The 12,657-nt window shown below is 33.9% G+C and overlaps 2 protein-coding genes across 11 annotated transcripts in view; one reads left to right on the top strand and one right to left on the bottom strand.

Moving 5' to 3' along the window:
* The window catches only part of FUBP1 (far upstream element binding protein 1), a 30,939-nt gene extending 22,865 nt beyond the window's left edge, over positions 1-8,074 (top strand). For 2 of the 6 annotated variants that reach the window (XM_063298159.1, XM_063298156.1), the window contains 4 exons: positions 64-138; positions 3,068-3,127; positions 3,213-3,358; positions 5,717-8,074. In XM_063298159.1, the coding sequence (XP_063154229.1) occupies positions 64-138; positions 3,068-3,127; positions 3,213-3,358; positions 5,717-5,824 (389 nt within the window). In that variant the 3' untranslated portion in view covers positions 5,825-8,074. Of the gene's footprint in view, positions 1-63; positions 139-3,067; positions 3,128-3,212; positions 3,359-3,730; positions 4,085-5,716 lie in introns of those variants that run through there. The other 4 variants (XM_063298161.1, XM_063298158.1, XM_063298157.1 and 1 more) reach the window with 3 other exon arrangements.
* The window catches only part of NEXN (nexilin F-actin binding protein), a 269,027-nt gene that overhangs the window by 228,853 nt on the left and 27,517 nt on the right, over positions 1-12,657 (bottom strand). For 4 of the 5 annotated variants that reach the window (XM_063298162.1, XM_063298164.1, XM_063298163.1 and 1 more), the window contains 3 exons: positions 10,487-10,672; positions 9,427-9,787; positions 7,127-9,333 (listed from right to left, as the gene is read on the bottom strand). In XM_063298162.1, coding sequence (XP_063154232.1) covers positions 9,320-9,333; positions 9,427-9,787; positions 10,487-10,672 — 561 coding nt within the window. In that variant the 3' untranslated portion in view covers positions 7,127-9,319. Of the gene's footprint in view, positions 1-7,126; positions 9,334-9,426; positions 9,788-10,478; positions 10,673-12,657 lie in introns of those variants that run through there. The other variant, XM_063298166.1, reaches the window with a different exon arrangement.

Genomic DNA, 12,657 nt, shown 5'->3' with positions numbered 1-12,657 from the left:
GGAACTGAACCTTTTATTTTGTTGTATTTTACTCATTCTATTTTTTATTTTTTGTTCAATCAGGAGATCAACCAAATCCAGCACCAGCAGGGCAGGTAGATTACACCAAGGCTTGGGAAGAGTACTATAAAAAAATGGGTACGTTTTACTTTTGATTTTTAAAAACTTACTACTTCTCAGAAGCTGTACTGTTTCATATGGAATTTCATTTTGAAAAAGCAGAACTACTCCGTAGATAGTCCTAAGTTTTATATTGTAGGCACCTTTTATATTTTTGCTGCTTGAGTGACTTGGAGTTTGGAAAGCTTTCATGACATCTTTACTACTACACAGGAAAACCTGCATTCCACAATCTAATGTTTACAATTGGATTTGTACACCAGGAGTAGTGCTACAAGCATTACTATTTTACATGGAAAAGAATACGCTTTATTTGACAGCATTGAACTGGGCACTTTTTCCAAAAGTGCCAAAGCGATTTTTAATGGAAATATCAGTGCTTAAGGCTAAAAGCAATTAAATCCAATCCATTGCCTCAAGTCTGAGAATATTCCCAGCAACTAACATGCTTCCACCTAAGAAAAATGGCAAAGACTTTATCAGAACTTCAGTTCTTACTGTTCCATTATGGTCTGCTATTTCCTGTTTCTCATATCAGATGGCTTAAGAGAGGATCTTCATGGCAAAATTAAATAATTCAGAAAACAGTTAAAATGTATCCAATCCCATGCATTTAAAATATGTATCTGCCCTTTTAACTGTTTCTAGTAAGAAAAAATGATCCTGAACCTCTGATACAGTAAACCCTATTCTGATGTTAGTGTCCATGAAAGCATATATCAGTAACAGATGCGCTTTTCAATTTTCATGAAATGCTAGTCCTACAATATTTCATTATTTGTGTCAAAAGAACACCATTCATAAATATTTGCCATTTTCTGATGTTTTGAACAGTAAAATTGAATCTGAATCACAAATTCAGCTGTTACAGTTTCATGTTCTGTTGTGAAACTATACATTTAACATGGAAGTACTGCATATGAAATATGTGTCACTTTTATGATAGCTAGGTGAATACATGCTTTAGTTCTATTTTTTCTTTGTTAGAAGCCAAATACATGTGTTTACATTTTGCATCCAGTGCCATCAGTGGAAAGTCTAATTTGAAACAGGAGATACCCTCAGTAATTGGTTCCAGTCTGGCCTTTGACCGAATTAGATGTTGAGATTATGTCATCTTAACATTCACAATCAGAGTACTATTTGCCAAAACGTGGGCAATCTAATTTTCTTTTTAATAGATGCAAGAAATTTTAAGTGTAAATTGCTTTCACAGCACATATAGCCTGCACTCCTGATTCTCGTGATTAAGGATGTAAATCAGATGGAATTTGCTCCATTTTCTATATTCTGTATTAAAATGCTGCATACGTTACCACTGGTGTATTGTGTTTTGTTAGAATTCGGCACCAGCTTATTTTTTAGAAGCACTTAATTATGTGTCTTCTGAATTCCTTACAACTTTGTAACATTGTATGTTAAATTATTTAAGGTTCAAGTTAGCATGTTATTATTCATTTTATAAATAAAAGCTTATATTTTTTCAGTTTAGTACTTTTATCCTTTCTCCAATGAGATTAATAGTTGGCAAAATATTCTGAACTGGGTTAATTCAGCATTGTAAGAGGTTGTAGGTGACAGATTATAGACAATTGGCAAAGAGAAGCTGACATCCTCTCCTACAAATTAAGCATAAGAACATAAGCAATTGACGTGTGCGTGTGTCCGTCCCCCAATAAAATAGTATAATAGTAACTTGTGGTGTTCGTAACCTGTTTTGATAGTTTCAGAATTAGAATTAACAGGATTATAAAATATTGTTGTAACATCCATTTTTCTTTTTGTGCCCTCCATTTTTGTCACAATAACTGTCTTCACAATATGAATTGTCTGTTTTAAAGTATTTTATTCCACACATTTGCATCAAATATAGAACAATTCACTTCAAGCTAAATTTAAGTAGGTAGGGTAGGAGAACTCATAATAGTTCTATTTGATGTTAAGCATGCTGCCTAAATTGGGCTTAGATACCAATTTATATATAGAATGGGGAACCAGTATGAAGTAATAAGGGAAAAACTGAGTCATAGATTCAAAATAATTCAAATTAAGGCACATATATGAACTTTTGGCCATTATCTCACAAGTTAACATCCTTTCCAGGATTTGTTCTGCAGATAAATGCATAGCAACTTGACATTAGGTATATGAGTAAGAATTGAGTTTTTATTGGTACTACTTTAAATCTGTCCCCCGCCTCCCAATTTACTTAAATATAAAATGACACCCATATGTATCTCGACTTTTTTTCTGTATCTGTTTTCTTTTATTTGCTGTGCATATTATATACAGTTGGAAAGCAATTTAAAATATTTAATTTAAAATAAAATCAGTAAGTTAATTTAAAAGCAGCTTTATAGTTGCTGTAAGTTTTTTGCCATCGTTCTGTTACCACATGCTAGTCATCAAAAAACAAGGTCAATTTACATATTAAGCATGGTTTGACAAGAAAGTATACTTTTGTAATATTGAAAGAAGTTTTCCTATATATATGTATATGTATATAGCATACTCATGGATACAGATTTCAAGGCAAGTTCACTTAGCCCCTCCCATTATATATTACCAACCATGTAATGAGAACATGAGAGTGATTTTTTTTACACACTTGTGTAGAATATGGCATACATTTCCAAGCACATTCAAACTAGAAAAAGTAGGTTGGATTATGCAAGCTAGTTTGGATGAATCACTGGCATATTGTATGGTGAGCAAACTTAGGTATATAGCATGTAACAGACTACTGTATAAAAATTGAGCTCAAATTTAGGCAATATATTTTGATTAAAAACTCAAGAACAAAAAACTAAAATGTGAGGTTTTGATATCATCTTTGGTTTTCACTATACGTCGAAACAACAGCAAAGAACCCTTCCATTGTATTCTTGACTGTAATTTTGGTATACATGGGAGTTGTGTTTACATTAAAATGTGGGGGGTTTTGCAGGTCAACAAGGGCAGCCACAAGATTATTCAAAGGCTTGGGAGGAATATTACAAGAAGCAAGGTAATGTTCGTTAGAAATGAGATTATTTTGAGCTTCTTCTGCCCTTTTTATGGCACCAGAGTTGTGTAATCTACATTTGTTCTAGGTCAAGCTGTTCCAGCTCCAACCGGAGCCCCACCAACAGGCCAGCCAGATTACAGTGCAGCCTGGGCTGAATACTATAGACAGCAGGCAGCTTATTATGCCCAGACAAGTCCACAAGGAATGCCACAACACCCTCCAGCACCACAGGTATAACAGTCTTGAATTATTTAGCTAGGATTTTAGCGAGATAGTTCTTTCAGTTTTTGTGGGGTGGAATTTCGTTTGTTTTTGCATGTCTCCCACATTGTTATCTTTCTGAAGTATGCATTTTTCCTGATAAAACATAACTGCAAATGAATTAATGCTCTTTTAACTGGAGATCTGTGTTTGTCTTTCCATACATTTAGTGTTTTTGATCTAAAAATTTCTCCTCAGGGTGTTTGAAAGCCATGCAGGAAGCCACCACCATTGCATTAACCAAATTTTCTTTCTTAAAGGCTTCACTCCTGAGTTAGCACAATTTTTTTAAAAATATTTTCTTTAACTTTTTGTGTATTTCTTATGTATTTCTTCGCACAGGGCCAATAATAAGAAGTGGACAATACAGTATTTGCTTCATTATGTGGGGGAAAAAACCTTTGTTAAATGTATGGATGCAGACGCCTTGATGAAGATCATAATTTTGTTTGGTTTAAAAATAGTGTTTTTTGAAATGTACAAAATATCTATCACAACTGATAGGAGGTAATATTTCTGTGTAGAAATGGAAATTGGTTTGTTTTTAGTACATTAGTGTAGATGTACACATTCCAGCAAATGTATTTGCAACTATTATGTGGTCAATGCTTTGTGATATAAATGTACTTTTTCAATGTATACTTGATCACTTTTAAATGCTTGTTTTGTGCTTTGCAATAAATAATATGAAACCTCCTGTGTCGGTAAGTTGGATATGTGGGTACTCAGAGAATTCAAGGATTTTTTTTAGTAATTCTGTACATGTACACAAGTAAGACCCCTCCCCCTTTTAAGTTCAGGCTTGATGTTGGTATTCTCCCCTTCCAGAATAGTTATAGATGGATCTCTTTTGTGATTGTATGTTGCTATTTAGCATTCTGATATCCTCCTCTTTCTACTTGTGTAAAAATTGCATGTATGTGAAGGTATTTCTTGACATACTTCTGCTTTAACAGTTGAAATTTCTTTTTTATTCATGACCACTGTCCCAGACCCGTATAGCTGCTATAGTTAACATTTGTTTTATGAATGATTTAATTCTTTAGTATAATTTTCAGACACATTATTAAAGTCAGTTATCTAGAAAAGCAAAATGTGCTAAGCATTTGGTTTGCAGCACTTTGCTACTGAATTCAGTGTAGTAAGGATGATTATGCTTTTTAGTTATAAAACTTCATTTGTTGTAGAAACATGCTGTTTGAGTCTTGGAATGCTTAATGAAAAAAAGGTTTTTGCAGATAAGGTCTGTTTTTAAATGTTGAAGACTAGTTTTTAAGTTATGTTTGAAAAGTCTCCGTCATACATTTTACTTTTAATAATTCTAATTGAAAATTGGTGTTCTGTTAAAATCCACTGTTTGCTTTTTTGCATATATTAGATTACATGCAATACAGTCTGTCTTGCCATTGTCTGTTGAAGTGCAGGTTTGATCCAGCCAGTATAGAACTAGCTCTGTAGGGGTGAGGAGGACTGTGCTGTGTATCATCCTTGATTGTTCCTTCAAGGAGCATTGCACTGTAAGTACATCAGAATGACAAAATGATGAACTGCAACAGTATCTTTTTGTCAATGTTCCACATAATGCAAATGCCATACCTGTGTGAATATTATGTTGGAATAAAATACAGTGCTGATATTTTAGAAAATCACAATTGCTTCTTAAATCAGATACCTAGATATGCATAAATATGTGTATGTATGGGTAAGTATTTTGAGATATTTAGCTTTAGCTAAAGAATTCATCGATGAACTAACATTGTTCATTAGGGTTTCCAAAATGAGATGCATTCAGATATCAACTTATACATTGTTAACATTTAAAATGCTTGTCAGGAAGAAGTTGTTTTTGTCTTCAGTTGTCTGCATATATTTAGTGATACAGCTATATGCTATTTTTCTAAATCTTTATTAGATTTATTTTTAGAAAACCATTTTGTTGTTTTGGAGTGTTCACTTAGAGTGGCTGCAAGAGAAGAACCGAATGTGGTCTGAAATGAAGTAGTATTATTGCAAAAATAATTAGAAATGCATTTGTTCTACTGTAGAATCAGGAGGGATTTTTTTTATCCCAGCTTAGTTTAGGATTTACATTTTGAAAAGACTACTAGAAGTTAATAAATATATAGAGAAGTAGGCTATGAAGTTTCTAAATCAAATATTTTGCATGATAAGTCTATAGCTTATTGGAAAATGGTGTAGTTAATAACTAAACAGAACAAACATTCACCAGATTCTTTATCATCACCAAATGGAGGCTGTTGATTTTGATTCATTTAAAGTATAAAATCTTTATTAATTGCAAACAGTGCAATTATTTATACTTCACAGTGCCTTCCCAGATCTTCCACCTTAGGTTCTGCTGCAAAAAGCACAGGTAAGCACAACCTAAGGAAGTGTATAAATACATATTTCAGTATATCAATGTTGTCCCTGTGAGAATTTTTTTGTGCTTGTGTATTCAAAAGCAATCTGCCAATATCTTTTCCCAAATGTATTCTGCTATTCATGGTTTCATTCCAATGAGAATTCTGAAACAATTATTTACATTTCTGGGTAAATGTGTATCTTTATTTTTTTTTAAAGATAAGTGGATTGCTGCAATAATTTTTGAGTAAGTCACTTTTACTATTTTCCCTCAATAGTTGAGTTGTTACAAATGAATATAAAATATTTTTTCAAGATACAGGAAATATTGGTCAGAACTTCAACAGCCTTCACAAATGCTTCTATAATGTTAAAGGATGTTATACCCAAATACTACGTATTCAAATATACTGTATGTTTCTCTCAATCCCAAGATGATACACCATAAACCATAAATTAATGTAGCTTGATTATTTCATGCAGAAGGAAAAGTGAGATTTTACTTTTGCAAAATAGTTGTAGAAAGTATGTGTGCCAGTGATATGTTAACAAGTTTGGCAGATCTTTTCTTTTTATAGCAATTTCCTTCCTACCTTGCTATTTCAGCTGAATTGCTGTATATTTTTGCTAGTTTTAAAATGTTTTGTATATGACTTACCTAGGTAGCTTAACTGGTACAAATTTTCAGTTTAAATAGACAATTCTAAGGCAGTACCATCAGTTTTTTGTTTGTCACTTAATAAAATGTTTTGATTTTATCAAAAGTCCTGCTTTTCTGTGCATCAAAGGAAAATATTCAAAAACCCTGCCTTCATTTTCACACACAGTGCTGAAGATGCTGCAAGCACCAAATCATAGCTCATAAAATCAGGTCCTGAGATAGTTACTTCCAATAAAGAGGATTCCTTTGAGTGTATGGCCATGGTGAGCCGATGAGCATGGACCATAGAAGGGCTCCATGTAGAAGGTAAAATTGGCAAAAACAATACCGATTTTAAATGTATCCCATACTTAATGGTGTAGGGTATAATTTGCCTGTTTTTATCGCTTCTCATTCTTTAAAGTGCTATTTGCTTGACCATAAATGTTCCATAATTTGTTATGTGGTAATAATAAAAACTATTTATCAGTTTACACTTGCTAAATAGTCAAGCACGAATATGTTTTGCGTTTACAACTAAATCGATAGTTGTACTTGAATTCCCTTGAGCCACTTCACTTTATTTTATTTTATTTTTGGGGGGATTATACTTTGATATGTCACATTAATTTTTATATGAAAACTAGCTATGTGCTGAAGAGCTTCATCTTGGTTGGATTTTGTTTCACCATTATAAAAGAAAACTTGTTTTTTCCTACTCCATTTTTAGTAAACATAGCATAAATTGAAATTTAACTCAAGGTCGAAAGATGTAACAGGGAAAAAAGTTGTTGGTGTAGGAGGTGAAGATCTGTGTTAATAATTTGTTTTGTTTTTGTTTTGTTTTGGTGGACCTATAGGCATCTTCTTGTACTGTAGCTTTTATTTTTGGTTTGTCTGATTTCTTTCAGAAAGATAGGGTTGGATTGAAGCGTTCCATTCTACTCACAATATGGAAACTTTGAGCCCAATCCATAGATAGTTTTTTCTTGTGTAGCTTGTGTGTTATAGCAGGACAAAAATAATTGTAAATTCTAATTGAATCCCAGGTTTAAATGAAAGTAATGAATGTTTTAAAAGAGAGGAACATCTTAATTTCAACTAATGTCTTTAGATCATCTGTTAGTATGTGTTCTGTATAGGATATTTACTAGTTAAAAAGCAGTCTTTATCTAGAGTTGTGTAAATTACACTTCAGTGATCTTACTAGCTAGGTAGGCTGTATCATTCACTAATCCTTTCTTCTGAAAATATTGTCAGTTGGTGGGATACATTTCATAAATTTGAGGGTAGAATTTTACATTTTTCTTTGTGTACTAGGATTTTTATAAAGTAAAACATTGGGTCCTACAGAACATGTACAACAGATCCATTTTTCTATTTGTAGTACCCTATCAAACTCTTACATTTATGCAACCTTTATCTTAATATGCATGAAAGGCATTTTCGTCCTGAGATAGTGTTCTCTGCAGAAACTACCCGTGTTAAAAAAGAAGACTGTCTTTTAAAGGCTACTGTGATGGGAAGTATCTTAGGCAGATGCAGCTTGGACGTGAGGTAAATCCAATGCTTTCCAGTATGTTGTGTTGAGCTTGCCTATTGACAATGTATGTACTCATGAAAATACATTAATTGTACTGTTTTGTATGAGTTCTCAATAAATGTAAACTAATGGATGAAAATTTGTCCTTTGCATTATTTAATAATTGAGTGGTATTATCATCATCATCATCATCTCAAAAAACCTATGGAAGATGAATGCTACAGCCTTGGTAATGAAGAAAACATTCAACTTTAGGAACAGAACATATTTATTATCCTTCCAGTGTATACAGAATAAGTAATTTGGTATATATTTAAGAAAAACAATGTATCTCCTGCATAAAAAATTATGCCTGAATTGCTCTGGCCAGTAAAATACAATCCTAAACCAACTGGAAGATTTTGCAAATGTACTATATATGAAGTTCCAGCACATATTTTAATCTGATGGAATTTAGTTAATTGCTTTTCATTTAGCACCCTCCCCCCAAAAAATCTATTCATCTGTTCTAGGTTTATAACTATATGAATAATATACATTATTTAGTTTGGAAATAGTGAGATGATTCATTGAGTACTATAAGATGAGATGCAAGTTGAAAAGCCACCCACTATTATGCCAACAAATTGAATATGATGCAGATTTGCCCAGCATTTTTCCTGGAATGCTGAACTAATACCTACCATCTAATATAATGTAAAAAGCAAATGTTTGATTTTGAAGGACTTTAACTTACAGCTGAGTGCATAATTTAATTGTATAAATCTGCTTTCAGGCCATTATAATCTTGATTTACTTTGTTCATGCAGTTTAAAAGGAAAATGTTAAGCAAAGCATAACTTGAATAAATACTATATTACCTTTTAGCTACTTAATTGTTTAACAAAGGACATACTTTTTTGTCCCCTAAGTTGCCATGATCAAGGCATTTATGTTGAATTGGTCTTGGCTATGAGATTAAAAATTATAAACTTGCCCTATGTTGTTTTTGGCATAAATTTAAAGTTGCAAACAATAAAATTGAGGTTTTCTGTGGTCAAGTATTCTTGTCACTTAGTGCTTTAAAGACTGTTTTATTTTGACCACATTGCATATTTTACATTGACATTGTGCAAGGCTTCTGGAACCATATGGCAAACTCTTTCATGCAACTTGATTTGCCTTATGGAATATCATTACATGGTGCAATACAGTAGCAGAAATAAGCAGCCACCATTTGTAGATTGCACTGCTGTATGTCAAATGAACTAAACTTTTATTGCCCGGATTTCAGTCTAAAAGTATTTCACTTGAGGAATGATAGACAACTTCTTGGCCCCACCACAGGAGAAAAGGATAGATGCAGTAAATGAAGGGAAGGAAGGCTCCAGAAATGGTAGGATATTTAATAGTCATCAGCTAAGGAAGAGAAGAGAAGAGAGAGGAGTTAAGAGAGAATCAACAGAGGACAAGAGCTGAAGATTCAACAACCTGTTAAATGCTATCTCTTACTTTCAATAGTGAGAATACAGGTGCTAGCTGCTGTTCCTCTATTGTTTACTGCTTTACACATATATTCTCCTTCATCTTCTGGGAACGTCTCTGGTAAGTAAAGGCAGTATGTTTCTCCTCTTTCAATATACTGGTAATCCTCACAGTCTTGCAACATTTCCCCTTCAAACCACCATGTAACCTCTGGCTTGGGTTCACCAGTTATTTTAACAGTAAACCTTACTGGTTCGCTGTCCACAACTGATAAATTTTTAAGAGGCTTTTTGAACCATGGAGCACCAGAACGTGCTTGCTGTTCTTCATCTTCATAAACTGAGCCATTAACAATGCTCCCTTCCTCTTCCTCCTCTTCCTCTTTTTTCTGCATTCAAACAGAAATTGTGAATATTTTAACACACATTGTGAAGAAATAGAAACTAGGATTGATAACTAGATTTCAAAAGGCCCCAGAAATCGTAGGATTACCAGAGGCACCAGGAGATACTTCAGATGTAAATTCACCTATTATTGAGCAGTTCATATTTATCTCTAACAGGTGTAACAAGTTATGCAGTAATTATTAGTAATTTCAGTTGTTCCACTAGGTTAAAAAAGGATCCGCAGACTAAAGGGCTGGAAATCAATGTAATATAACAGCATATGAAAGAAATGAGTGAAATCTACCTAACTACAAAGCAAACAGGCCAGTCATCTTCCAGGCTGATGAGAATAAAATGCTAAATTCTTTAGGAATAAGGAAAGAATTAATACAAGAACAGAGTGGATTATAGCATAGGGAAAAAGTGCTTAGCAGAATTGCTGTTGCACTCCAGCAGTTTTCTTAGGGTTGCTTTTTTAACATAGATGAATGTCATTTATCCAAAGGGGGTGGTCAGTATTTTCAGCAAAACCTATTAACTGATCTGTGAGTGCCCTAATCTGGTCACCACAGAAAAGTACCTCAAAGGCAGAGTAAATATGCAAGTATTGTCTGTCTGAGCATACCAATTGCAGATAAGGATTCCTACTAGCTTCCAGGAAGAACTCCATGTGTTAAGGAGATGCAGTAGGACACTCATACCTTTTGTAATGCTGCATCTATTTCCTTCTGTTCAAATTGCATACGTAGCAGCTTTTGTTCTTCAATTCTCCTCTGTTCTTCCTCTTCTCTTGCTTTTGCCATTTGCTCAAATCGAGCTTTCATGTTAACTTTGTGTGTGAATGGAGCTTCACATTTTGCAGCAGGCTTCACATCAACTTCATCTTCCTGGGGGGAAAAAACTTTTTATAGGAAGAAATGACCTTCAACCTTTAAAACAGTTGAATTACATCTTAACATTGGATAAATGTGTTTGTTTTACCTTTGTTTATCTCAGATGCTACCCAGTGTAAAGGAAATCAGTCCTGGCTAACATATTTGAGCATGCTTTAGTGGAAAAGTGGAGTTTTAATTTGCCAAGCAGAAAAACAAGCAAAGTTTAATAAGCTTTATAGAAACATAATGGTACAACTACATAAAATTGGGGTCCACGATTAGTGAAAAACTAAAGTGGGAATTAAAATAACATGTTACATACATAATAAAATGCTGGGCAAAAAATATTTTACAATAAGGCCATGTGTTCCATTTAACTCCATTTTAAAAAAACAACCAGGAATTGTGCATTATAAGGAATATACAAATTACTGGATCTTCCAAAACTCGGGGGTGTGGGGGGAGGGCATTAGAAATATATTGGTTATGACAACTTCTGAAAAGTAAATTCATGAAAGAAGAAAAAGAAAAGATGTGCATTTGCTTTAATGTCCAAATAGCACATTCAATATGCAAACATTTTAGCAACTGCAACAAAAAAACGTTTTCTAAGTGAAATGAAGTTAGTTAGAAAGTAGCTGGGAATGGGGCCTTGTAAAGAGCTTAGTCATTTTTAAAAAATATTGAAACAAATGTTTATGTTCAGTGTGCATATAGATAGTATAATTAGGGAAACTATCTTATTTGAAATATCTATACAGGTAGTCCTCACTTAACAATGGTAATTGGGACCAGGGACTCCATCGCTAAGCGACACGGTTGTAAGGTATGGTGTCACATGTCTGCACCAACTTATGACAGCAGTTCCTGCAGTCCCAGTTCCCGTTCAGTAAATCCCACACAGTCATGAGATCACCATTTGCAACCTGCCGGCTTCCCCATTGACTTTGCTTGTCAGAAGCCAGCAGTGAAGGTCACAAATGGTGATCAGGTGACTGCAGGATGCCATGACATTGTAATTGTGAGCCAATTGCCAAGCACGTAAGTTGCGATCTTGTGACTGTTGGGATGTTGTGAGAGCCACAACTACAAGGACTCATTCTAAGTCCCCCTTGTTCAGCAGGATCATAACTCTGAATGGCTGCTGAATGAGTGGATGTTAAGTGAGGACTACCTGTACTTGGCTTCAATTGGCAGATATACAGCTAGTAAAAAAAAATAAAAAGACCTGGCAAGCCCAAAGGTTACCTTTTCCTGTTGTACTATGTTGTGTGTTGTTCCAAATTTTCCATCCCCAACTTAAAAGTTACATGTTAATATTCCATTTCAAACAATTAACACAACTGGAGAAAGTGTAGAACTGAAAGAGAACACCTGAAGCTTGCATTATGCTTCTGTTAAAGTACCCCTTCAGGAGTACTGTCCACTCTGTGTGTGTGACCAGAGTGACACTGTTCACAGCAATTGCCATATCTCAGTAGAAAACTAGTTGCCTATCTTCAAGACAAAATAAATAAAAGAATCGTAGGGCTTCTCAGAAATAAAGGCTTAGGAAGAGTAATTGGGTTAGATTAAGCTGAGTCCTTGATTAAGTACAGAGCAGAAGAGTGGAAACAGTATGTGCATTTGGTGTACACAGTGAGTATGCAAGAATATCAGTGCAAAGTAGTTAAATGTCCACATAGACATTAACACTGACATATTCTATAGCTGAAAAGGTAATTCTTGGAAGAATACAAAGGTTAACATAAAATGTCAAGTATTGTCTAGTCTAAAGATTGCCTTCAAATATATAAGATCTTGGTTTTCAAGGAAAGGAAAAAATAAAAGTTAACATCTGAATTCTTAATGTAACTGACAATTGAACAATGTACCACCCTAAAGAATGAACTGCAGATTAGTAAACAGCACAATGAATACATAAGCCTATTTAATTCATATTTTGTGAATATCTATACTTTCTAGAGTTCAAATACACATTTATCTTTATCAGCCAT

Source organism: Candoia aspera, chromosome 3 (assembly GCF_035149785.1).
Source record: "Candoia aspera isolate rCanAsp1 chromosome 3, rCanAsp1.hap2, whole genome shotgun sequence".
Lineage (NCBI taxonomy): Eukaryota > Metazoa > Chordata > Lepidosauria > Squamata > Boidae > Candoia > Candoia aspera.
Note: the sequence above shows the minus strand (reverse complement) of the source record. Positions and strands in the feature narration are given on the sequence as shown.